Source organism: Henningerozyma blattae, chromosome 5, assembly GCF_000315915.1.
Source record: "Henningerozyma blattae CBS 6284 chromosome 5, complete genome".
Lineage (NCBI taxonomy): Eukaryota > Fungi > Ascomycota > Saccharomycetes > Saccharomycetales > Saccharomycetaceae > Henningerozyma > Henningerozyma blattae.
Window position 1 is genome coordinate 20721 of NC_020189.1, and position 27720 is coordinate 48440.

General features: G+C 32.0%; 11 protein-coding genes across 11 annotated transcripts; 8 read left to right on the forward strand and 3 right to left on the reverse strand.

The window, feature by feature from the left end:
* Positions 1–217: 217 nt before the first annotated feature.
* On the forward strand, positions 218–1426 carry PDE1 (3',5'-cyclic-nucleotide phosphodiesterase PDE1; the record flags this gene model as incomplete). Its single annotated transcript, XM_004180550.1, has 1 exon — positions 218–1426. One exon carries the CDS (start codon positions 218–220, stop codon positions 1424–1426), a length of 1209 nt encoding a protein of 402 aa, XP_004180598.1.
* Positions 1427–2011: 585 nt separating this feature from the next.
* Positions 2012–2614, forward strand: BRR6 (Brr6p; the record flags this gene model as incomplete). Its single annotated transcript, XM_004180551.1, has 1 exon — positions 2012–2614. One exon carries the CDS (start codon positions 2012–2014, stop codon positions 2612–2614), a length of 603 nt encoding a protein of 200 aa, XP_004180599.1.
* Positions 2615–2742: 128 nt separating this feature from the next.
* On the reverse strand, positions 2743–3879 carry RAI1 (decapping nuclease; the record flags this gene model as incomplete). Its single annotated transcript, XM_004180552.1, has 1 exon — positions 2743–3879. The coding sequence occupies one exon, from the start codon at positions 3877–3879 to the stop codon at positions 2743–2745; it is 1137 nt and encodes a 378-aa protein (XP_004180600.1).
* A 285-nt stretch (positions 3880–4164) lies between these two features.
* On the forward strand, positions 4165–6288 carry GUS1 (glutamate--tRNA ligase GUS1; the record flags this gene model as incomplete). The annotated part of the gene is made up of 1 exon (XM_004180553.1): positions 4165–6288. One exon carries the CDS (start codon positions 4165–4167, stop codon positions 6286–6288), a length of 2124 nt encoding a protein of 707 aa, XP_004180601.1.
* Positions 6289–9008: 2720 nt separating this feature from the next.
* RMD8 (Rmd8p) lies at positions 9009–10904 on the reverse strand (the record flags this gene model as incomplete). Its single annotated transcript, XM_004180554.1, has 1 exon — positions 9009–10904. One exon carries the CDS (start codon positions 10902–10904, stop codon positions 9009–9011), a length of 1896 nt encoding a protein of 631 aa, XP_004180602.1.
* Positions 10905–11817: 913 nt separating this feature from the next.
* Positions 11818–13530, forward strand: RTF1 (RNA polymerase-associated protein; the record flags this gene model as incomplete). The annotated part of the gene is made up of 1 exon (XM_004180555.1): positions 11818–13530. One exon carries the CDS (start codon positions 11818–11820, stop codon positions 13528–13530), a length of 1713 nt encoding a protein of 570 aa, XP_004180603.1.
* A 918-nt stretch (positions 13531–14448) lies between these two features.
* On the forward strand, positions 14449–15633 carry TAD1 (tRNA-specific adenosine deaminase; the record flags this gene model as incomplete). The annotated part of the gene is made up of 1 exon (XM_004180556.1): positions 14449–15633. One exon carries the CDS (start codon positions 14449–14451, stop codon positions 15631–15633), a length of 1185 nt encoding a protein of 394 aa, XP_004180604.1.
* Positions 15634–16070: 437 nt separating this feature from the next.
* KAP114 (karyopherin KAP114) lies at positions 16071–19103 on the forward strand (the record flags this gene model as incomplete). The annotated part of the gene is made up of 1 exon (XM_004180557.1): positions 16071–19103. The coding sequence occupies one exon, from the start codon at positions 16071–16073 to the stop codon at positions 19101–19103; it is 3033 nt and encodes a 1010-aa protein (XP_004180605.1).
* A 3053-nt stretch (positions 19104–22156) lies between these two features.
* DOC1 (anaphase promoting complex subunit DOC1) lies at positions 22157–22957 on the forward strand (the record flags this gene model as incomplete). Its single annotated transcript, XM_004180558.1, has 1 exon — positions 22157–22957. The coding sequence occupies one exon, from the start codon at positions 22157–22159 to the stop codon at positions 22955–22957; it is 801 nt and encodes a 266-aa protein (XP_004180606.1).
* Positions 22958–23135: 178 nt separating this feature from the next.
* HAP2 (transcription activator HAP2) lies at positions 23136–23696 on the reverse strand (the record flags this gene model as incomplete). The annotated part of the gene is made up of 1 exon (XM_004180559.1): positions 23136–23696. One exon carries the CDS (start codon positions 23694–23696, stop codon positions 23136–23138), a length of 561 nt encoding a protein of 186 aa, XP_004180607.1.
* A 652-nt stretch (positions 23697–24348) lies between these two features.
* ADE57 (bifunctional aminoimidazole ribotide synthase/glycinamide ribotide synthase) lies at positions 24349–26775 on the forward strand (the record flags this gene model as incomplete). Its single annotated transcript, XM_004180560.1, has 1 exon — positions 24349–26775. One exon carries the CDS (start codon positions 24349–24351, stop codon positions 26773–26775), a length of 2427 nt encoding a protein of 808 aa, XP_004180608.1.
* Positions 26776–27720: the final 945 nt, after the last annotated feature.

The following is a 27720-nucleotide window of genomic DNA, read 5'->3' on the forward strand; positions in this document are numbered from 1 at the left end:
TGGTCTGAACGATGAGATATTTCATATAGAGAAAGTAATAGGTTGAAAAAATGGAACAAATATATTACGCGAACTATCCTGGCACATATATCCAGTGGAAATAATTTCATAATTTAAATAATAGTCAATACTTACTATTGTATATCATTGGCATTAATTCTGTTCGTTCTCGCAAGTGAATATCGTTGCAACCCTAATTTTACATTTATCTGGTACCATGCCTAGTTTCGATGTGACAATTATTGGGGCCTTAGGTGGTCCACAAGAAGGCGACACCCAGTGTTTAATGGTTAGACCTTATGGTTACCAGGGTTTAGGTTCCATATGTTTAGATGCAGGGGCCGGTTTAACTTCGATAATACACATATTGGCAGATTGCAAGAAATACAAATATCAAGATTCTGAATTATTTAAATTAAAATCAATCTCAAGTTTTTACAACAACGACTATGAGCCTGCATGGAAATTTTTTAATCCAGATTCACCCATTGGGTTTGGTTTCCCGCAGGAAATGAGAGATATATTATTATCCAAAAATTTAGGACAAATTCAAAAAGAAGGTCTTGCAGTGTTCCAAGGAATTAATGAATATTATATTACACATTCACATTTAGACCATATTTGTGGAATGGTTACTAACTCCCCTTCAGCATTTGAAAAACATTTCCCATCAAGAAAATCGATATTTGGTTTAAATTCAACAATACAGTCACTAAAGAGAAACATATTTAATGATGAAATATGGCCTGATTTAACAATGGGTAATAAAGGAGGCATTATATTGAACGAACTCCATGCATATGTTCCTCAGCACTCAAAGATATTCGAAAATTTTGAAATTATCCCTCTACCAGTTTGTCATGGTAAAGCTGTCAACCCACCAAATCAAATTGTCTTCAGCACACTTTATTTATTTAAAAATTTAGCAACTAATGATTGTATCTTAATAGGTGGCGATATGCAAAGTGATAATCTCGATTCTAATAATGGCCCCAATCATGAAGAGGCTGACAACAATAATGTCTCATATACCAATAAGATAAAAAATGGACAAGTCACTATTGATTATTTGCAAAAAGCTTGGGAATATGTGGTAGAAAATGTCCCTTTAATAAATTTAAAGGGAATATTCATCGAATGTTCAAGTTCTATGGACGTTAATAAATCCCATTTATATGGCCATATGTCCCCTATATTTTTGATAAATGAATTGAAAAATTTTGTTAACCTTTATAAACAAAGATGGAATTTAAGTGAACCACCTGACTTGGATTTAGATGTTGTTATTATGCATGTAAAAATGTCATACTCAGAAATAGATCCGAGACTAAAGATTTTGGATGAGATTAAAACACTTGCAGCCGAAAAAGGTATAAAAAAGACAAGGTTTTCGATGGCATTGAAGGGCTTTACTTTTTCACTTTAATTTTTAGACATTTTATAGCAATTATGACAATCCTAATGCAGAGACTAATTTATTCATTTCATTTGACGTTGCCATATTTAATTAAATCTGTATTTTACTTCCACATTAATATTCTGTTGTTGATTTTTCTCTGTATATTATTCCTTTTTCTCAACCTTCTTCTCTTATATATAGCTTTATTTGTTTAATTGATTTATAGTTTGAGACAGTTAGAAACAATTAGAAGCATATGTTCGGACTACTAGCGTTTTAATTTTGGAAACAGAATTCAGACCAATATAGAAACTATCTAAAATTGCATAATAAGGTAATTAATTTTCTATAGAGCCACTAATAATAATATCTGTTGCTGTTATTTAATGTCACAAAGTTCAGCAAGGTCTAGTAATAGTTTGTTTGTTTGTTTTATACAATTTACTTGATTTTTATTAAATAATGGCTCATCGAGAATTTACCGAATTGTGATATAGACGGTCGGACTTGTATAAATTTTGAAACAAAAAATTTTAAATATTATCAGTACTACTAGTATAACTCAGATAAAAACTAGTTGTCTCCTAGTATGATTCATTCATTGAATATATTATGGAACCTTCAACTTTGATTCAGAGAAATTATGGCAAAAATATAGTTAAGCAAAATACACGAGATACTCTTAAAGAAGACAACTATGATGAGAAGAGTGAAACCGCAACTCAGAACTCGAATTATAGCCCCATACAGAAGGGAATTAAGCCTTCTCTTGTCTCTGAATGGATACATTTGGCATTTAATACATTTTTTATGGTGATTCTCGTATTTTTTTTGGGTAAATTAGTCTTTCTGATAAAAAAAGACGTTGATAATAAGCTACTACAAGTGCTAGATCAACAAAAGGATTATTTTGAAAATTGTAAAGAAAATTATAATCTCAATGATTGCGGCTCGAATAATGTTGTTCCAGCCCTTCAATCAGTATGTATGGACTGGGCTAGATGTATAGCTAAATCTAACTCTCCAGATTATAATCACCGTCATTTATCAAGTAAACTTTGGGCTGAAACTGTTGCTGAAATGATAAATGCATTTGTGGACCCAATTAGTATAAGATCACTAATATTCATATTGATGACCGTTGGTACCATTATCACAGTATCAAATTTGGCATTTGGTTCATATAGAGTATACTACTACAATTCAAAAGCATAGTAGTAGATATTATATGTGAAAAAATACCTTAAGTTGTTCAAATGCATCATTGTTCAGTAATATATGATATTTATAAAATTTGCAATATTATATAAACGTATAACTTATTCAGGGAAACTTTAAAATAATCATTTGTCTTTTTGGGATTTTAGCTGTGTTCTCCATTCACGGAACTCTTTACTTATAATCACATCTCCGTTGACTATTCCGTCATATTCTTGGTCTGATTCTTCGAATTCACTCAATCTTAAATGATTATTTTCAAATACGAGTTTGTAACATTTTTTATCGTCATTTCTAGGAATAGTATCTAATAACCACTGAGTTAATGCCCCATACCATTTAATTGCATCCAAACAGGCATTAGCCCAAGCTGGATCATCCTTAAGTAATATAGGAATTTCTTCAGTAGAAAACTCTTCGACAGATTTTAGTACCATATTATCATCTCGGAACCCATATATAATTCTGGGTATGCCAACTAGAAAGCATTGCAGCCAAGTTCTAAATATTTTTTTATCAAAACCACGAGCCTGCTGAGCTGTGCATATCTGTTGTGTACATTTTAATTCAGCATAATGGTATATATTATTAGTTTTACTAGATTCTTTAAAGTCAAATATACAGTCAACTTCTGCACCAAGAACTAACCTGCAGTTACTAATACCTGTCTTAACAACAGAGACATACTCATCTCCAGTAGTAACAATTTTTTTAGGTCTCTTTTCCAAAAGTTCTCTACTTACAAACGGCAGAGGTTGAGGGATAGTTGCCAAAGTCTCGAATTTGTATCCACTATATGCATTTAATTTTGCTTTACCTACGAGTTCCGGTTCGTCTTGAGGAATTTCTTTAATAAAGATCTGGCCATCAAAAACTAAAACTCTTAAGTCTACGTGATTAAATTGTTCAGAATCAAAAGCTGCAGAGATTAATTTTCTTATAATACCTCTAAATGTAATGATATCAGCCTTTATTTTAGTATTTTTATTCATTTCATATTGTTGTAAAGATGCAAGCAGGCCTTTTAAACTACATCTATCTTTAAAATTTTTCTGGAAATCTTTGAATTTTGCAGCACCACCACTCAGATCCACATTGTTATCTAAATAAGAATCGGGGAAATAATAATAGTGTAGATTACAATCGTCTTTAGGTAAATACTCCTCTTCACGATTTCTTGAATAACATGTGATTTCTTTAGGTTGTTTTAAAGTTGTTGTTTGTGAGCGCTGTTTCACAAATAAATTGGCAGTTTGCTTCATGTTGAAATCCTACAATGGACCTTACTCAGATATTTTTTAGAAATTTATACTAAATAATATGTTAAAACATTAATAAAAATTTTCATTGCAAATGTCAAAAAGAAAGTATTTTTTATTTTCGATCATAAATTTTCGGAAACTCAACTAGAATATGAAATTTTTCCTTTGGATGCTTTTTTTACCATATATTTAACAGACACATTTCGAGCTTCAATTTACAAGTACAGATATTAAATCATTTCGTAGTTTCAATTGATTTTACAATTAAGCTCGTACTATTCAACCATGTCTACTAAATTAATTTTATCTGGTAAAGCCCAAGCTGTGGCTTATGGTGAATTGATCGCCGCTCGTATTGTCAACAATTCTTCCGCAAATGCTGTTGATATTAGCTTTGTAGAAGATAAAAAGGCTGCTCCAGCTACTTTGGATGGCTCTTCTGATGATGTTTTAGCTAAAATTGTTGCTTTATCTCCATCTTCATTTGCTTCTGCTTCAAAGGAAGATGTTGCTCATTGGACAAAATTAGCCCAGGAAAAATTAGTTGTTAAGAATTTCCAACAATTGGCTCAAACTCTAGAGATCCTAGATGCCCAATTAAATTTAAGATCCTTTGTTTTAGGCGGGTTGAATTTCTCAGCTGCAGATGTTGCTGTCTGGGGTGCTTTAAGATCTAATGGTATGGTCGGTTCTATCATAAAAAATAAAGTTTATGTTAATGTTTCTCGTTGGTATTCTTTCTTAGAATTAGAACCTGCTTTTGGTGAATCTCATGAATTTTTAACTAAATCTTTACAAGAATTGAAAAAAGCCGCTAATGCTGGTAAGAAGAAAGAAAGTCACAAAGCAAACTTCGAAATTGATTTACAAGATGCTAAAATGGGAGAAGTAGTGACTAGATTTCCTCCTGAACCATCTGGATACCTACATATCGGTCATGCTAAAGCTGCTATTTTAAACCAATATTTTGCCCAAGCTTATAAGGGTAAATTGATCATTAGATTCGATGATACCAACCCTTCCAAGGAAAAGGAAGAATTTGAAGAATCTATCATTGAAGATTTAGCTCTTTTAGGTATTAAAGGTGATAGAGTTACACACTCCAGTGACTACTTTCAAGAAATGTATGATTACTGTATTCAAATGATCAAAGAAGGTAAGGCTTACTGTGACGACACTCCAACAGAAAAGATGAGAGAAGAACGTATGGAAGGGGAACCTTCTGCTAGAAGAAACCGTTCAGTTGAAGAAAATTTAAAAATTTTCACCGAAGATATGACTAATGGTACTGAAGAAGGTTTAAAGAACTGTGTTCGTGCCAAGATTGATTACAAAGCTTTGAATAAAACTTTGAGAGATCCTGTTATTTACAGATGTAACTTAACCCCACATCATATTACAGGTGATAAATGGAAAGTCTATCCAACTTATGATTTCTGTGTTCCAATTGTTGACTCTTTGGAAGGTGTTACTCATGCTTTACGTACCATTGAATACAGAGACCGTAATGCTCAATACGAATGGATGTTAGACGCACTAAAATTAAGACATGTTCATATTTGGGATTTTGCACGTGTTAATTTTGTTAGAACTTTGTTATCGAAGAGAAAATTGCAATGGATGGTTGACAAGGGATTAGTTAGTAATTGGGATGATCCAAGATTCCCAACTGTAAGAGGTGTTAGAAGAAGAGGTATGAGTATCGAAGGTTTAAGAAATTTCGTCTTATCTCAAGGTCCATCCAGAAATGTGATTAATTTAGAATGGAATCTAATTTGGGCTTTTAATAAAAAAGTCATTGATCCAACCGCTCCAAGACATACTGCTGTTGTTAATCCTTTTAAAGTTCATTTGGAAGGTTCAGAAGTTCCACAAACTGATAAAATTGAAATGAAGCCAAAGCATAAGAAAAATCCAGATGTCGGTGAAAAGAAAGTTGTCTTCTCTAAAAACATCATTATCGACAAGGAAGATGCTGATGTCTTAGAAGAAGGTGAAGAATTTACTTTAATGGATTGGGGTAATGCTATTATTACTAAGAAAGATGCAAACTCTATCACTGCTAAACTACATTTGGAAGGTGATTTCAAAAAAACTAAGCACAAAATTACTTGGTTGGCTGATACTAAGGATGTTGTTTCAGTAGATTTAGTAGATTTCGATCATTTACTAAACAAGGATAGAATTGAAGAAGGTGAGAGCTTTGAAGATTTCTTAACTGAAAAAACGGAATTCCATACTTCTGCTATTGCTGACTTAAACGTCAAAGACATGAAAATTGGTGATTTTATCCAATTTGAAAGAAAGGGATACTATAGATTAGATTCCTTACCTAAAAATGGTAACCCATATGTCTTCTTTACCATTCCAGATGGTAAGGCTGTTAACAAATACGGTGCTAAGAAATAGATAAGTAAAAGTATAAATATATTTTAGTTTTTATGTATTTATATTTTAATTTTTAATTTTTATCTTTATGAATAATGAACTTAATATTATTTAGCTTCCCATTGATTTCTTCTTTGAAGCAGTTGACCACATTTCTATTTTTTTATGTTTAGTTAGGAATATTGTTGATTTTTAAATTTATATAATAAATATAAAAAACAAAATATAATTACTGTACCACATTTGAATCCTTAATATTAGTATTGCTTGCTAGATATTCATGGTCTTTATACATACAACAGTAGATATACTGCTTTAGGATAAAAGATAGTATAACGTGAATATACGTTACTAATAAAAACCTGTCAGAGCTGTGGCATTATGTGTCATAAATCGTGAGTTTGTGTTAACAGCTAATAAAGTATGAATTTAGTCGTAATTGTGGCTTTATACAACAACTAATAACAACTTAATATAATAAATAATCCAACATGCATTAAGCATACGTGGCATCACTACTAAAAATACACAAGTAGTGATATTAAGAAGGTATTAGCATGTGATAGGTTCTATTTTAATATCAGACCATCAATTCGTTGATGGTGGATCTGTCCATTTTTTGGAGTATAAATTACCACGAAAATATCCCAAACGTTTACAACTGTTCATTGTATATCCCGTATACATTATATATTACCTTTTGAAAGAAGCAAGGAGATTTTTTTATAATAATAATATAATAATTATTCAAACAGATTACTTAACTAAGAATTAAACTATGAGAGCAACAATATTTTGTAACAGTTCGACCACTAGTCACATTTTCATTAGCAACGTGAATTCACGTTATACTATCTTTTATCCTAAACCAGTAAATCTACTGTTGTATGTATGAAGACCATGAATATCTAGCAGCATTTACAATTTTTAAAGTTCAAGATTTTTTGTTAGTTTATAAATTTTTCTTCATTGAGTTGACTATTTTTGATTTTTAAATTTTTTTCTCAATAATTGGTTTATTGTAAACAAAACACAACTAATTATATAATTTCAAAAATAAGTAAAAAATTAAAAAAAATACAGAAAAACATCCTTGAATGACAAAATAATGTACTAATATTTACGGAGAATTAAGCATCAGGTATTAATTTCAGAGCTCACTTGAATAAGATAATAGAAACGAGCCTTGTATTAAACGTGTACAGCTACCACTAAGATACATAAGCACAGAAGGTTAAAGATGTGATTAAATATACATTATATACTCCTATTTTTGAATCTTCAAATTCAGAACATCTTAACTTTTTAATCCTGAAATAGAGCAATAATACTTTGTCAGAGCTGTGGCATTATGTGTCATAAATCGTGGGTTTGTGTTAACAGCTAATAAAGTATGAATTTAGTCGTAATTGTGGCTTTATACAACAACTAATAACAACTTAATATAATTAATAATCCAACATGCATTAAGCATACGTGGCCTCACTACTAAAAATACCCAAGTAGTGATATTAAGAAGGTATTAGCATGTGATAGGTTCTATTTTAATATCAGACCATCAATTCGTTGATGGTGGATCTGTCCACTTTTTGGAGTATAAATTACCACGAAAATATCCCAAACGTTTACAACTGTTCATTGTATATCCCGTATACATTATATATTACCTTTTGAAAGAAGCAAGGAGATTTTTTATAATAATAATATAATAATTATTCAAACAGATTACTTAACTAAGAATTAAACTATGAGCAACAATATTTTGAACAGTTCGACCGCTGGTCAAAACCCCAATTAGAAAATTCGTTGCCGTTAATAAAAGTACATCATGTAAGTTCTACAGGGTACACTAAGCAGGAGAGATAAATAACTCTTGTGAGGTTAATTAGGTGAAAATTTTTCACTTATAGACGACGATGAATTGACTTCTCTTGTCCAAAAAAAATGTATAAATTGCCAATGTTTTAGTCGACATCTAACATTTATATTTTTATATTTTCTATAATTTTAATTCCTACTCAAAAGGGTTGGAGGTTTCTATACTATAAAATACTTACTAAAAAAAGAATTATTCTCTTAATTATGACTAACAGCAATATTAATATTAAGGATCCAAATGTCGTTCAAAAATATTGTTACCATCTTCTCTTGAATATTTATGTTATAAACATTATTCTCTCTATATACCTGTTTTTTAACTATCACCATATATTAATCATAACAGAGTTTCTTGTGTAAAACTATAGGTCACAGGAAGTTCGACATTTAAGAATAAGTTGTCAATAAGAATTGCCAGTAAATTTGGCTATTATAAAACCCCTCTTCAAATACAGTAGTAGTTGTAACATCTCTATAATTCATTCTTAAAATAGGTTCAGTCTGGCAATTTCTTAATAAGAAAACAGTTCTGCCATTGTTAAGTAATATTAATATATTGAGACATTCTGAGAAGGTGGATTGCTAGAGAGGAATAAGGATGCTTTTCGGACAATTTATTAGAAATACATAGTACTATAAAATTTCTGATGAATATGTGACAATTTTCAACATATTTATACATTATAGAATATAGTGAATTTAAATAAAACTACTCTCATGTGCTTTAGATATTTATGTAGGATAAATCTGGCAGTTTCTCCTAGTGTACTAGTGAGAAAATATTTCTATAAATTACATAGCGTTTGTATTTGTGAAAGAAAAACAAAAACTCTGCTTAGAAATAGTTAATATGAAAGAATGAATTATTGATGTCGTTGAATAATTAGATACCTAATTAATATTTCTGTCAAAGAAAACAAAACGCCTAAAATTAATACAATAATAAACCACCAAGTAACACGAGCAATGTTACGTTCCGCTACTGAATCGACACATATATTAAAAAATTCTAATAAAACCATACAACGGTCATTAACAACCTGAACCCTTTCATCTATTTCCAAATATTCCCTCATCGCAACATATAGAGGATGTAAACTTGGTTCAAATGTCCAGAAAAATTCCGGAGTGTCCAATACACTAGAGGAAAGATTAACATCTACTCTTAACTTAAATAATTTACCAGATTTTTTTAAAAGCTGTTGTCTAGTCAGCCCTAGTGTACCATATAAGGCTAGCCTCTTGGGTAATTTTGTTACTGAATTCAAGAGAGGCTCTAAACGTGATTCAAATCTGGATAATTTTGATGATTGAGCTATTGAATGGGATAGTGTGAGTTTGATGATATGATCCCCAGAGCGCAGAGTTATGACGTCATTGAAAATTCTTGGTCTCTCAGTATCTGCATCATATTCAAAATGAAATTCTTCGGTTTCTATATCCTGTTCATCTAATGGCCTAATAACTAAATCTTTATAATCGGCGAATGCTATATCTCCCAAAATATTTTTTTCTTGTGCTTCAGTGAAATTCCAAAATACTATTACCCCATATCTAAAAATAAATATCTCTGCATGCTGACTTTTCCCAGTTATCAATTCACTGGATGAACTAGTAGTTATTGTAGAATTTGCAATCAAGCCCAATTGTTCTTCTTGCTCACGTAGTTTTTGCTCACTGGGTGTCTCTTCAGCAAAATATTGTGGTTCACTTGGATTAAAATTATCTGTATTTGCCATAGTATTCGGTAGATGATCAGGTATATTATTTATATCAGTATCAGCCTGGACTGGATTTGTTGATAACTCATAATTATTATTGGCATCTTCTAATACTTCAACACCTGAATAATATTCATAATGATGATCACGCTGTTCACTTGCATCGATCATTTTATCAATTAATGTTTTACCACCAATTACTTTTTTAGATATATTAGATTTAATTCTATAACCATCTTTACCAGGTAATAGAGGTAGAGTATAAGCGACATAGAGACATTCATCGTATAATCTCGGAGAGACTTCATGATATTTTTTTAAGAATTTACTCATTAACTTTAAATTCAAACCTTCAGATAAATGGTAAGCCGTAAGTCTCGGTAGTCTTGCTTTGGCTTTAATACCATATCTACTTCGATCTCCTCTTGGATATGCTCTTAGTGATGAAGTAGACCGTGGTCTTCCTAATGAATTCGACCTTGAGTCCGGCTCTTCGGGTATCAATACTAATTTTTGAGATGTCTTTGATGTTCTAGGGGGCAATGGAGTAATTGTCTTTGAAAAATTGTAATACGATGATCTCAGGTGATCATCAAACATTGAGAATCTTTCATAAGAAGAACCCGAGGATCTTTCCTCTCTTCTAGCAGATGGAATTTCTGAGGTATCTTGAAGGATATTGTCGATTGAAATATCACTAAAACGCCCTTGAGAGCCTCTTCTACTTTTACGACCATTATTAACGCTGGCAAAGCTTTTTTTAAAAGGTTTATTTCCAAAAACATTACCATTAGCGGCACTACTATTATTTGAAAGATTCCGGTTCCATGTACTTTTATATCCTCCCGAATATGATGAAAGATTCTTCCTTACTTGTTCTAAATTCGAGTTCGAGTCAGCTGCATGGCCAGCGAACGGTGCACTTTTCCTAGTTCTATTAGACCTATAATCAGTTACTAAAATAGATGGCGATCTCTTGGATAAGGGTTTTTTTTGCTCAATCTTCTCTGTCTTCTTAGACGGCTTTAAGTAATCCATTCTTCCTTCATTTATTGAAAGTTGTTATCAAAATATGTGTATAATTAACAAACTTAATAAAAATAAAACACTACAGTATGGCTTATACTTTTCTCTATATATTATTGTTTCCTTAAATACGGAGGAAAGAATTAAACGTAATATGGAAGTCAAAAATTAATAATTAGCTAATGGTTTGAATTAAAATTACTTGTTATTTTACAAAACAGTTACAAGTGCTTTTACGCTTATTCTTTTTTTCATATTAAAACACATTTCTTTTGTGTAAGTCCTATCAAGTAATTGGAATTTAACACGGTTTCTAGTAGATCACCACCATTGCCAAATCACGTGTATCAGTACTTCTGTTAAAGGTAGAAAGAAGATTTCGAACTTAAAGAATATGATTGCTTGAATAAAAACAAGTTAAATACATTAGATAGTACTTTGAATGTCCATAAGAATAATTAGTAAGTAAAGTTTTTTAAGGGTAACTGTCTGAAACAGAGAGGTAATCCCTTTAAAAAGTAGAAACCAATGTAAAGAAAAAACATTTAAAAAAAAAATAATTGACAGTAAAAAAAAATAAAATAAATTTAAAATTAAATTTATATTATATGGATATCAACCGTTAATAGTAAGTCTAAAAAAAATGCTTCGAATGATATCATTACTTCTACTAAATGCTTAAATGCTCAGTGCTACTAATTCTTATTCCTCTACTACTACTTTAAATAAATCACGTGCTTGCATATATTATTTTGTAGGTTTGATTTTTAATATGCCTGAAATAAAATTGATAGTAAAAAAAACAGTTCATTCAAAAGCAGTAGTTGAAACATTGTACTTATCTATAATAGTGATACACATCAAATCACTTTTAAGAAGGTAAAGAACTGGAATTAACTCAGTATAAAAAAAATTACATTTACTAATGTCTGATATTGATGAAGATTTATTAGCTTTGGCTGGTGCTGATGAAGAAGAAGAGGAAGATACCTTAATGGTATCTTCAAAGAAAAGAGCAAGAAACAATGATTCCTCTTCAAAGAGAAGAAAAATAGAAGTTGATAATGAAGATGAAGAAGAAGAGGATGATTATAATCCTGTCTTTAATGAAGACAATAATCAATCCACATATAATACCATGGATGGAGAAAGGGAAGAGCCAAATCCGTTTCCTCTAGAGGGCAAATATAAAGATGAAGATGACCGTGAAAAGATTGAGTCAATGCCAGAAATGGAACGTGAAACGTTGCTATTTGAAAGATCTCAGATCATGCAAAAATACCAAGAACGTAAGATGTTTAGAGAACGTAGTAGGAAACAGATGTCACTAAATAACAACAGTAATCTCACTGGACAAAAGACTAGAACATCTACAAGAGTAACTCATACCACAGGGTTGTCTGATGCAAAATCCTCAAAATTATCTCAATTAAAAAGACAAAGAGAAAGAAGAAATAAGGGCCAAAGCAACTATAGTGATGAAGATGAATACGAAGATGAATACGAAGATGATTTAGAACAAGAATATAAATCGAGCGGTAGTGATTATGATGAAAATGAAGCTGCTGAAGAAGAAGAAGATGATTATGACTTGTACGGATCCAAGACAAAATACAATCATCGTGGGTCTGAAGAAGACGATGATGATGATGTGAAATGGGCAGAGGATATTGATCGTGAATCTAATGTCCAGGATTTTAACAAAATTAAAATTGGTCGTTCATTTGCCTTTAAATTTTGCTTCTATCCTGATTTTAATGATATAGTCAAAAATTGCTATGCCAAAGTCAATGTAAGTGATGATAGACATAAACCAGTATATCGTATGGTTAAGATTGAAAAAGTATTTTTAGACAAACGCCCTCATGATATGGGTAAATTTTTCACAAATCAATGTTTTGGTGTTACTCAGGGGAATAATCGTAAAGTTTATTCAATGAAATATTTTAGTGATAGTCCTATTACTCATGCAGAATTTGACAGGTATATAAGGACGTTGGAACATGACCATATCACTAGACCTTCAGTGTATGCTATTAATAACAAATTTAAGGAAATCACTGCTTTTACTACTGAACCTTTAACTGATAAATTGACGGATCAAATAGTACGTAATAGAATGCGTTTTAATAAGAAATTATCAGGAACTAATGCTGTTTTAGAAAAGACCGTCCTAAGAGGGAAATTACAATTTGCAAAGGAGACTGGAAATGAAAGAGATGTCACAAAATATTCTGCTCAATTAAGAAATTTGGAAAAGAGATTATCACTTTATGAAAAGCATCATGAAAATGATCAAACAGGTGCCAAGAAATTGGGTCAGTTAACTTCTAGAAATAGAAAGCTGAATATGGATAAGGCTAGAAATGTTGAACATAAAAAGGTTGAATTAGCTGGATTTGATGCTAAAGCTGATCCATTTAGTAGATTAAAAACAAGAACTAAAATTTATTACCAAGAGATTCAAAAAGAAGAAAATGAAAAGGCTCAAGAGCTAGCTCATAAAAAGCAATTAGAAGAGGATGCTGAAGCCAAAGCTCAATCTGAAAAAGAACAATTATTAGCTGAGTTTAAGTGTTTAGGAGGTTTAGAAAAAATGGTTGGTAGTTTAAATTTCAAATTTGATTTCGATATATAATGCAATGATTTAAATATAAAATGAAATAACTCTGAATTATATGTAACACTAAGAACTACTGTTATTTTTTTTTTTTTTCTTTTATACAAAAAATCTAGTCAATTAAAAGCATCAAACAATTTATTTTAATTAATATTTTTTTTACCAAAGACAGAATTAACCATCTTAAACATCAAAGTTTTCAGATGCTATTGCACTGCAACAAAAATTTTTTCTAGCCCAGAATGACAGATTCTTTACTTAGTGACCTCCCCACAATCTCCTGAATAGTTGTATGGATTATATAATTTTATAATTGAAAAAACTTTACAGTATTTTTAATAAATTCTAAAATTAATAAAAAAAATTCTTACTTGAAAAGTTGGAAGAATTACTAATAGCGGCTAGTTGGCCGTGACAAGATTTTTTTTAAAAAAAATAAGCAACAGTGGTAACTGTTTTCTGATATTAATTTGCTATAAAAATATTCACTAAATATTTTAAAAAATAGTTTAATAAATATTTTACTTTAAAGTTCAACTTTTTTTTGTGGAGAAATATTTATAACTTGAAATGTGTAGCCAATAATTAAGTAAAAATTATGATAGAACAGAGCTAAAAAGTTTTTTTTATTTTTTTCATTCATTTCATTTCATGAAAAGTAAAGATACTGAAAGAATTCCCTGGCATTGATATTATAACAATAAAAATTGTATATATTATCACATAATTGCAAGATTTGTAATTATTTGACATCAAGTAATTAGCCATGAGAAAAAATTTTGTTTTTAAGAGTTTATTTCCAAATTAAAATTAGTTTATTTTTCTATAACTTTCAACATGCGATAATTGTATTGAATATATATATATATTTTTGGAAACTTCAAAAACAACTAAACGAAAATTAGATTCAGACCCATGGAGCAACAAGAGAAACGAATGGACAAAAGAGAGTTGGGTGATAAGATTGCAGCTTTGTTGTTTAGAGAGTACAATAAATTAAAGAAATCGAACAAACCTATTAAAAAATCTAACGGAATAAAAGAATGGACAATTATATCTGGAATAGTAGCCGTTAGTAATAAAGATACAAACATAATTAAAGTCATATCATTAGCTACCGGTGTGAAAGCTACACCAGATTCTGAATTGAAAAGAAGTCAGGGCTCTATAGTTCATGATTGTCATGCAGAAATACTTGCAATTAGAGGATTTAACACAACATTACTAAGGGAAATAGAAAACAAAGAAATTGATGATACAAATAGCTGTGATTTGATTTATAAAGTGGAAAATTCTAAATGCAAAAAATATTCTTGGAACGATGAGTATGATTTAGGCCTTTACATATCAAAGCTACCTTGTGGTGACTCGAGCATGGAAGAAGAAAACTCTCTTGAAAGTAATTCATTAATACAGTTTCAAGAAAACGATCTTACTCAATATGTAGATCCAACTATAAGAACAATTTTAAGAGGTAGGATTAATTATAATAAATCGGGTTGTGTGAGAACAAAACCTGGCAGAATTGATTCTGAAATTACTTTTTCTAAATCTTGTTCCGACAAAATATGCATCAAACAAGTTCTATCCCTACTGAACAGTTTAAATACTGAATTACTTGAAAGTCCAATATATATTAAGTACTTAGTATGTCCAGATATTAAACCCCAAAACTTAATTTTACTTAAGAAAAGTTTTAATAGGATAGAAAATATTAAATTAGAAGTATCATCATCATATAGGTACCATCCATTATCTTTTATTCCCAGCTCGATACAATTTCAAGATGGAAAGACCAATGACCTTCAGGAGCCTAGTTTCACTAGTGTCGTTAAAATATTTAATAGTAATGACAAATTTGGACTAGAGCAGTCAATAGTAAACGGGGTAAAAATGGGTGCATATACTAAGAAATCGAAGCCATTATCTAAAAATGCAATGACAATAGTGAGTAGAACGTTTCAATGGAATATATTTAAAAATATTATGCCTGAATTTGAGCAATATTCCTATTTAACATTTAAACGATTTCAAACTGACCGCATTGAAACTAGGAATAGGATACGGAAATGTCTCTCACAAGATGGATGGATCTCTACTTTTAATGATGACATTATATAATATATACATATTTTAGCTGATTATTGTGAGTTTACTTGCATCTTTTCAATGTATCAAATATTTTTTAATCCTTAAATAAATACTAGGACAATAACAGTTATATTGACAAGTAATTATTACCTTTGAAGCTCAATCAAAGGTTAAAACATTCAGAAAGTATGAAACCACCCAACTCTCCTATGAGATGCTTCATTTCTTAATTTTTTTATTTTTTTTTCACTTTTTTTAGTGTTTTTTTCCTTTATTAGCTATGAAATATATATTCGTGAGTATAAAAAAATAAAATGGATGAGATAGGAATTTCTAATAAACGAAAAAAGAAATATGAGATTTACACTTGAATACTAATATCGGATTAAGGGTAATAAGTTGAATATCAAAACATTTACACTTGATCGAATTACCTCATATATTATTATTTATACAAATATTCCCCAATGAATATTGATATTGATTCTTTGATCAAACAAGCTCAATCTCCAGAAACATCTCTCCGAGAACATGCTGAAAATAGCTTATTAGAATGGTGTGAACACGATGCATGCAGTGCATTTGCAGCCCTAGCAAATGTTGCTGCAAATAATACTGAAATTTTATCATCACGCCAATATTCATTATTAGCTTTACGTAAATTAATTACCATGTATTGGAGTCCTGGATTCGAATCCTATCACCTGACCTCTAATCTAAATGAGACTGTGAAAGCACATGTTAGACACACTATTTTACAGCTAGCATTAGATAAAAATCAAGATTCAAAAATTAGAAAGAGTGGATCTTACTGTATCGTACAAGTATCAGCTGTCGATTTCCCAGATTTATGGCCAGAACTTTTGGTGACACTTTATAAATCTATATTAGAAACCCATTCATTAGAAGCGTTATCTATATTAAATGAAATTTATGATGACATTATTTCAGAAGAAATGTTTTTTGAAGAAGGTATTGGTTTAGAGACAATGAGAGTTATCTTCAATATACTCGATGATAAGACAGCTCCTGTTGAAACAAAAATTGCTGCAGCAAAATTATTCTATCCTTGCTTAATGCAAATGTCGGTGGTTAGCCCAACTTCATCATTAAAACGAATGAATCTAGTTATTGATTCTCTAAAAGAAATCATATCCAAATGGGAACAGATATTACAATTCCCATTAGAAGATGCACTACTAATCTCGCCTGAAGAGGCAATATTAGAATGGAAATTCAGAGGCTCAATATATGAAGGATTAGCATTTGTTCATTCTAATTTTTCTAAAAAAATCTTACCAATGAATTTTTTAAATGTTTTTAGAAAATGCTCATTACAAGATCTCACTCCAGCATCTACTCTATACATAAATATGATATCAGGGGACAATATTGCATTTAATGCGTTAAACAAATATATTATTCATATTTTCGAATATCTATCTAACATATCAAGAGCTAATTATGAACGTGAAGAATTAATATTAATATTGGAGTCGATCTATAAATTATGCTGTTTGGATAACCTGATTGTAGAAACATGGAACTCAAATTTCAATGAATTTGTTTCCAAAGAATTTGGATTAATGGCTTCATATTCATTGAGAGATCAAATTAGTGACTTCTTAATATCTTTATCATCCAATAACTTCAATATAATATTTAAAGAATTTATTACCAATTTGAACAATTGTTTAATTATTGAAGACTGGAGACAACTAGAATCTATGTTATATATTTTCCAATCATTACTAATTAATGATGAAGATATATTGAATGTTGCAAATTTAAACATCGAAAATTTATTATCTTCATTAGCCAAAAATTTCCATCATTACATTACAAATACGATATTATTTTCAAGATTAATTTTATTAATACCAAAAATTTTAGAAAAATTTATGGATGATATTGAAAATATTAAATTGATTACCTGTGAATTTTTGAAACAAAGTTTGGCAATTGGATTGGATAATTATAATGCTTTAATTAAATCCTCATGTTTGCTAATGGTTAATAGTTATTGTTCATTTGCTGAATTATTAACAGTTCTTGGGGACAAAACTTGCCAAGAGGTCCAACAAATAACATTAAAGATTATTTTACAAATATTGGATGACTCTGAAGATGACACATATGGTATGATTATGGAAGTGATTAATAATTTGATAGATTGTAATTTGCCAAATGATAAATTGGGTGAAATTCCACAGCAAGAATTCAATCTAATCTTGTCAATCACATCAAGAGATCCCTCGAATGTTCAAATGACTGTGGAATCACAAGAATGTTTGAAAAAATTATTAGAAGGATTGAATACGTTTGAATATTCACATTATATTGAAATGTGTTTCCCATCTATGGTTAAAGTTCTAATTGGAAGTTCTGTAACACAATATAAATATTCTGCCTTACTTTCATTGGCATTAGAATTTATTACAATTTTTATGAAAAAAAAACCAAATGATGGTTATTTACCACTAGAAATATGCAAATTTATTTTCAATCCTTTAAAAGATGTATTATTGGTATCTAATGAAGATGAGACTTTACAATTAAGTTCCGATGCGTTTAGTTATTTGATCTACAATACAGACCCAATAGTAATGGTTGAATCTTTGCCAGGAATATTAGAAGTAATGGATCGATTATTATCTCTTGACGTAACAGATAGTGCTGCTATGAATGCTGGATCATTAGTTGTTACTGTCTTTACACATTTTGAAAATGAGATTAAACCATATATGAAACAAATTTTAAGCGGCACAACAAAGAGATTAATACAAGCTAAAAATATATCTACTATCCAGAATCTAATATCTGTAATTTGTTATTTAATATGTTCTAATACTGAGGATACTATTAATTTACTTTCAAGACTTGGAACTGAAGGGGATATCTTAAAATTGGTATTAAATAAATGGATATCCAATTTCGAAATTATTCGAGGTGAAAGACGAATTAAACAAAATATCTTAGCATTAAATAAGTTATACTGTTTGAATAATTCTAATATCAAACATATAATGGTAGATGATGAATTAATTCCATATGATGGTGATCGTATTATCACAAGATCAATGGCCAAAGAAATGCCAGATAGATATACACAAATACCTGTGTATAGTAAGATTATTAAATTATTTATTCAAGAGTTAAGCGAACAAATGAAACAACCTGAACATAATTTGAAAATTGAGGAAACTGTAGAGACAATTGGTGATGGTAATGCTGCTGCTGCTGATGATGATTGGGAAGATGTGGAAGATGTACTAGATTATGAGAAGTTACAAGAGTATGTAGATGATGAAGATGATGAGCTTCATTTTGGAGAAGATGAAGATGATATTTTGGGGACTATGGATATTGAGATAGACGTCAAAGAGTTGTTAATTCGAATCTTGAAGGAGAATGCATCGAAGAATGTTAGTGATTTTGATAAAATTTATACAACATTATCAGAGGATGAGAAACGTATTTTAAGTGAATGTCTTGTATAACTAATGGCAATGAATTGATCTATTAATGTATCTCAAATAAATACACTGTAAGAGGTTTATTATATATATATATATATATATATATATATTCACTACATTTTAAAATACATTAATATTATTCTATGAGCGAATATTTTGTATATACGTAATTATTTATACGTTTGATACGCTTTGATATATATTAAAATGATACTAGAGAAAATAATATGGCACCAGAGTGAGGCAATACGGTGTCATGTTCGTTATGGTTGGTCATTATGGTATTTGGATTAGTACTTGAAGTGGTACCAAAACTATCTAAGGGTGGAGCAACTAAACTAAATGGGTATTTTACTCCAAATGATATCTTGGTTGATATCACTAGCTAATTTATTGCTAACCATATCTATCTATAGTTTCACTTGATATTATATTAAAAAAAAAACAATTAAAAAACGATTAATCATATCTAATATCAATAATTCACCCTGTTTATTCCAATAAATCTATTCATATTATTTGTTGGATAACAGAGTGTGATGTTTTGCCATTCAAATATTGCTACATAATATACTATAGTACTTTATGGTAGTATCAAACATTTCTAGCATATGGTTTTTGTAATATTACTAAAGCTATAACAATGACATTGGCAGTATATTTTCAGTTCAGTTAGTACAATAATTCTCCTTGGTTTTAATGCATATTGATTCATGATTCGCATTTTATAGTGTATGACGGTAATGTACTATACATTGTATTTTATTTCACGCTAGATATTATCGCCATATTGTTATTCGTTATACAATATAATAATTAACAACGTTGGCTAATCATATACATGGAAGTTATTTTATTTAACAGTATGCTTCTCTACTTCAACAATTTATATTATTTTAGACGATAAGTCGTATTAAATTATTTAAAATTATATTAATTATCATAAAATTGTATTATTTCTTGCTAATCATGACACAGTGTTTCTTGAAACACCATATAGATTAAGAGAGAATGAAGATACCTCTCTCTCAACACGTCATAGTAATATACAAAATAATATAATGAATTATATTATAATATATTGCGATGAAAACTACCCTGAATTTCATTTCATCTACATCTCAATTCAAACTGTTCTATGAAGGGTTATTCTGTTGGAAAATAAAATAAAATAAAAACAACAACAACAAAATGCGTCGCAATGAACTATATAGTTTTAGGATGTTCCTTATGCATCAACACTAATCTTGCTTCATACAACACTAAATTGTTCCAAAATATCAAAAATATAGTTTCACAGTACAAGTATGTGAATGATGCACTAAAAACTAATTCTGATCTTATATCTTCACGCTGTACGTCATCGTTTCACAATAGTTGCATTACAGCGTATTACTCTACGTTTTGTACCTTAAGGGTTCACCAAATACTACAATGGTACAATAAACGTCATGTTCCCACAAAACATTCTAATATGATGCCAGAATCAAAATTTGTTTTGCAAACATCATATTATTCCGCTCCAATACCGTATTGCTCCATGATAGCACCTTAATGCTTCACAATATACTATATTGTTTTACTAAACATAATGTTGTTTTACTAAACATAATGTTGTTTTACTAAACATAATGTTATTTTACTAAACATCACAATGTTTCACAATATACCATATTGCCTTACAAAATAATTATTGTCTGACTTTAACTTCCTAATAATTCACAGTACACAATATGATTTTGATAAATCAATGTCCATTTATTATCATGATAGTATAATTAGATAAAAAATTTAATATCGTTTCACATCCACCAAAATACAATACCAAATCGTTTCATGATAACTTTGTAAATTAATCTATATTAATAGGATCATTTTAATTTTTACCAAAAATATCATTTTAGAAAAAAAAACACTCAAATATAATAATCATTTGATAAAATATGATAATAATGAGAATCTATATCATATCACATCCCATATTGACTTATTTGGAATCATGATATTTTAGATTGATATGTTTCTTGACAAAATTTCAATATGATTATTTGAAACAAATTAAGCCACATATTACAATATATCTTTACGATAGATGACCCACCTACTGGTATAGTTCTATTGATTAACATTATAACATTCTATAATCTACATCATTTTCACAAAATACCCAATAGAATACAATTCTACCATAAATCTTCTCCCTTGGCATACTGTGTAACAAACCATCTTATTATTTTATCTTTGGAATGACAGTACTTGAGGTGTTTACCTTATCATTCCTCCACCTTGATATCATATTGACTCACTTGGAAACATATCTTTATGTAGAGCACAGGATATCTTACATCATATTCACAAATTAAATTTATGAAAAGGTAATATTTTGAGTCAAATAGATTTATTGTTGGTATAAATAATACATCGTGAAGTACAACATTGATCTACCTTGAACATATGACTCATATCCATGATAGATACGATATAATGGCCTAATGAAAAAAAAAAATAGTAGTACCGTACACGTTACGCAATACGCCCACCATATTACCCCAAGTTAGACGCTGAAATATTTCATAAAACATCTTCCCACAATAAGCCTAATAATTAAGTATTATAGTTTCAAAATTTTAGATTTTAATAACTCAAAAATCATCTATGCTATTCAAACACTCCACAGTGATACCATATTCATTTGCAATACACCACATTGTTTCACAGTACGCCATGTTGATTCACGATACACCATGTTGATTCACGATACACCATGTTTCACAATGAATCTTTGTATTACGCAATTCATGAACTAAAACAAGATCTATTATAAATATGCATACATATATATAATGTAGAATGCAAAAATATAACAGTAATAGTAGTATATGCATAATCTTGTGTGTGGATCTAAATACATTTCGCTCTCGTGTTTGTTTCCCTTTTTGCATTTGTTTTTGCTTTCAATTCGGCTAGCTTTCCCTTTTTGTATAGTAAATCTGTGGTAGCACCATATGTATATATATGGTGCTACATATATATAGGATGATTTAATGTACATAGTATGTATTAGAGCAAACACAATGAATGATAGTAGTGGCAGCAGCACTAGTAGAAGAAATAATAATAATCATAATAGCATATTAAACAAACTAGCACCCATTGAATTATTAAAAGAGGTAAATATCAGTAATAATGAAATATTAAAACGAAAAACAATCCATATAGACGATAGTTGTGATCGAGAAGATTCGAATTGGATAATCTATGAAAATGGATTCGCACAAGAAGATGAAGAAATTGACAGTGATGAGATTAAAAGACGATATCACGAAGGATATCAAACTTTTGAAAATGATACACAGATCAATAATGTGAATAGTTTTGGATATTGGAAAGTGAGTAGTTTTAAAGAAGGATATGGGATTGAGAATCTTTGGCACGAAAACAATAGCAAGGATTCGTTCGATCGATATTGGCAAAGTGACGATAATCAACCGCATTTCATTAAGATTTTTTTCAACAAGACTATTCAATTGAAACAAATCTCGATATTTCTATCGACTATAGTGGATGAATCCTATACACCCAAGATCATCAAAGTGTATGTTGGCTTCCATGAAAACGATTATATATTATACAAGAATCTTGTAGTGGATCAAATTAATGGATGGGTATCATTAAGGATGATCAATGGTGACATACAGGCGGGGAATCCGATTAAATGCCAATTTATAAAGATTGTATTCCCATTGAACCATGAAAATGGGAAAGATACGCATATCAGAAGTATAAAAGTCTTTGCACCCAGAGTGAGTGAAGGAGTGGTGGAAGTAAGAGAGAGGACCAAGATCGAGGATATTACCGGGGGTTACTTGCGCTAGATGCAACCTACTATACATTCGCATCCGTGCACCCACCGCCTATCACAAACATCCGCCATCAACACCCAGCAGCAAGCACTAAGCATGATATAAGATGTAATGTATATAATGTATGTGTATCTATATATGTATCTAAAATGTATGTATTTGTTGTTCCCATGTGTATTCATAGCCATAATTATGGCAATCCATTTTGCTTCTGCTTCAGCAATTCCAATTCCTTATGAGTCAAGAACCGTCCCCCTTCACCACGTGGTCTACGCATGGCGTGTTTGTGACGAGACTCATGCAAATAAGGTTTCTTATCACCCGGTATTGGAATCTCAGTACGAGCCTGCGCACGAAGAGTCCTCAACCGATTTTCTAGTAACAATCTTGCTCGACGTCTTTTCAAAATACGATGGTATTGACGAGCATTGACATATAGAGGATGAGCTGGGGCAGAAGTCGAGCCTGACACCTGAGGGGACCCAGTTCCAGGCTGAGCGGCTGTTTGGGCAGGCTGCGACGCCTGTGAAGCCTGAACAGTGGATTGCGAGGACACTTGTGAAAGAGAATGGGTCATAGAGGAAGCATTCCCCGAGACATGAGGGGGTGGCGCTTGGCCCACCATGTGCGAGGGCACGTGAGAGGGCACGTGCGACGAAACGTGAGGGGGGATGGATGGGGGGTATGCGAAAGCTGGGGGGGCAAAGGCGGCCAGTCTGAGCTGGTCCAGCAGGAAGGCGTCGTGGGACATTGGAGGTTAGGGGTTAGAGGTTAGAGGTTAGAGAGTCGGGAGTGGAGGTTTGAGAGTAGAGGTTTGAGAGTAGAGAGTAGAGACTAGAGAGTAGAGACTAGAGACTAAACACTAGAGACTAGAGACTAAACACTAGAGACTAAACACTAGCGACAGAATCTATAGCAAAGCAACAATGGCAGTGGCGGTTCCTTGTAAAGCACAGTGCAGTGGGTCTGTTCTCTAGCTAGTGCTGTTCTCTGCCGTCGCGTGGCACGGCTGGTTGCCAAGGCGCTGTGAGCTTTTTCCCACTGTGCTTTCGCTATATATACGGCAGCCTGCCTAATATCTGCAAAACACCGACTCGGCCCTGGACAGAGTCGGACCAGAGTCTGGCCGAGTCGGTGTGAAATCTTTGGTGCGTGTGGTATCAATTTAGGCTGCAGGCTATGACGCATGCGATGCACAGGTCACACACAGTATAAATACGCGCCAACGCGATGAGACTTTAACAAGACCAGGCCAGCCCTAATGAGCCAACCCTACTGCATTACCCTGAACCCTAACTCATTGCTCTTCACTGTTCGCTCTTAGCTCACTGCTCACTGCTCACTGCTCACTGCTCATTGCTAACTCACCACTACCCTATCACCATACCCTATCACCATACCCTATGTCGTCTTCTGCTAAAACCCTCACACTTCTCGTCCTTGGCTCTGGCGGCCGTGAACATGCTCTTTTATGGCGTCTAGCTCAATCCAGTGTTGTCACCACGATTTATGTGGCTCCGGGGAATCCAGGTATGATTCCTCGTGATAACAATACTGGCTCTCAGGCTGAACTCGTGGCGCTGCCACAGTTTGGCACCACTCCGGAACATTTCCCTGCTTTGGTATCGTTTGCGTCTAGTCATAATGTGGATCTTGTCATTCCAGGTCCAGAACAACCTTTGATCGATGGTGTAGCAGATGCCTTCCGTCATTCAGGGATTGCTGTTTTTGGTCCATCTCGTGAAGCTGCTCAATTAGAGGCTTCCAAGACGTTTGCCAAGGACTTCATGGATCGTTGGAATATTCCAACTGCATCTTATGCAAATTTCACTAGCTGTGAAAAAGCTCTACAATATATCCGTTCGCTTTCGGAATTCCCCGTAGTGGTAAAAGCCGACGGTGTAGCCGCCGGGAAAGGCGTTTTAATTGCCATGACGTTGGGTGAAGCCGAACAAGCTGTTAAAACTATAATGGTGGAACGTAGGTTTGGTCAAGCCGGTGATTCTGTTGTCATTGAACAGTTCTTGGTCGGCCAAGAATTGTCTGTCCTCACAATCACCGATGGTTTCACCCATGTCAATCTGCCTCCTGCTCAGGATCACAAGAGAATTGGTGATGGTGATACCGGGTTGAATACTGGTGGTATGGGTGCTTATGCCCCTGCCCCAGTGGCCACTCCACAATTGATGTCTGAAATCGATTCCACCATCATTGCTCCTACTATTGCGGGTATGCGTCGTGATGCTCGTCCCTTTGTTGGTGTCTTGTTCACGGGTTTAATCTTGACTGAAAAGGGGCCTCGTGTATTAGAATATAACACTCGTATGGGTGATCCAGAGACTCAAGCTGTATTGCCTCTTGTTTCTCGCGAGACTGACTTTGCTCGCCTATTGTTGGCTGCTGCCACCAATTGTTTGGATTCTGTGCCTTTGAGAATTTTACAAGATAAATTCTCCACTGCTATTGTCATGTCTTCCCATGGTTATCCAGAAAGTAATTATCAACGTGGAGATGTCATTACAGTGGATCCAGCATTCTACCAATTGACCAACACTCAATTATTCTATGCAGGTGTTTCTTTATCCGACAATAATGAACTAATCACTTCAGGTGGTCGTGTTCTGGCCATCTCTTCCATGGCCGATTCTATTAAACAATCGGTAGATAACGCTTACAAGGCAGTGAAACTTGTAAATTTTTCACGTTGTTATTACCGTAAGGATATTGCTCATAATGCTTTGGAAAATGATACCACATCTCCAGCTCAAATTACTTATGCTGATTCTGGTGTTTCTGTAGATAACGGGAATGCTCTTGTGCAACAAATCAAAGCCAAAGTTAAATCCACAACAAGACCAGGTTCAGATGCCGATATTGGTGGGTTTGGTGGTGTTTTCGATTTACATGCTGCAGGTTTCCCCAATGCATCAGAATCTCTCCTCGTTGCCGCCACTGATGGTGTTGGTACTAAACTTATAATCGCTCAAGAAACTGGGATTCATAACACAGTTGGGGTCGATTTGGTCGCCATGAATGTAAACGATCTTGTCGTTCAAGGTGCAGAACCTTTGTTTTTCCTAGATTATTTCGCAACAGGTAATTTAGAACTCCCCATTGCAGTGGACTTCGTCTCTGGTGTAGCTGATGGTTGTATTCAAAGTGGTTGTTCTCTTGTTGGGGGTGAAACTTCGGAAATGCCAGGAATGTATCCACCAGGTCATTACGATACAAACGGTACTGCAGTAGGTGCTGTTTTAAAGAAAAATATCTTACCTAAAAAATTACAAATGTCTGAAGGTGATGTTCTATTGGGTCTTGCTTCAGATGGTGTCCATTCTAATGGATTTTCTTTAGTACGTAAGATTGTACAACATGCAAATGTCAATTGGTCTGATCCATGTCCTTGGGACAACAAAAACACCTTTGGTGAAGCCATCCTAACACCAACACGTATTTATGTGAAACAATTATTACCAGTCATCAATCAACAATTAGTTTTAGGTTTAGCACATATCACAGGTGGTGGTCTTGTGGAAAACATTCCTCGTGCCTTACCAGATGAATTACAAGCTGTTGTTGATATGAACGCTTGGAAATTACCTGAAGTGTTTAAATGGTTCGGTAAAGCTGGTAACGTTCCAATAGATGATATCTTAAAGACTTTCAATATGGGGATCGGTATGGTTGTTATACTAAAACAAGAAAATGTTGCCAAAGTGACATCGCTTCTGGAAAGTGCGGGTGAAACCGTTTACAAGATTGGTCAATTACAAAAGAAACCATCGAACGAACCAGGTTGTGTGGTTAGAAATGCTATTGATTTATACTAATTTTCTTTTTGTAATTGTATTTTATTATTATTATTATTATTATTATTTTTCTTTGTATTCGTATTACATACCTCTCTTTTATAAATACACATTTATTTGATTATTCTTTATAGATATGAACTAATATTTTTTTCTTTCTTTTTTAGATATATATGGATAAAAGAGAGTATAACCTATAAACAATGATAAATTGACTTTTCTTGTATAAATTGCCAACATTTCATTCGACATCTAATCTTTGTATTTTAAATATTTTCTATAATTTTTATTCCTACTCAAGACGGTAGGAGGTTTCTATACTATAAAACAATCAATAAGATAAAAATTATTCTCTAAATTATGACTAACAGCAATACTAATATTAAGGATTCTAATGTTGTACAATTCTCTAAATAATACGAATACAAAGATTCTAATGTTGTACAATTCTCTAAATAATACGAATACAAAGATTCTAATGTTGTACAATTCTCTAAATAATACGAATACAAAGATTCTAATGTTGTACAATTCTCTAAATAATACGAATACAAAGATTCTAATGTCGTACATAACATTCACGGTAGCTGGATTGACACTTCTGATCATTCCTCTCATAACCCAGAGAATAAACAAAGCTTTGCCGGGATACTTTTCTGTATAATAATTCTTTAATTCAAAGGGAACAGCAAAGATATACGAAAAATAAAAAGTCTGAACTTTATAAATAGAATGAGATTTCGAATCAACAAATCATTTTTGGTTTTACTCAAGTAGGACCGAGAACTAGTGTACGGATAACTTAGTAAACACATTCCCAAGAATAATGATTTACCATATAATATAGTATATATGAAAAATTTCCTTGAATTATAATAGTTCTAGTAATACACTTGGATTTGGAAAATTGTTCTTTGTTTCCAATACAATACTGGAAATATTTTTTTACTGATAAAAAATAAAGTT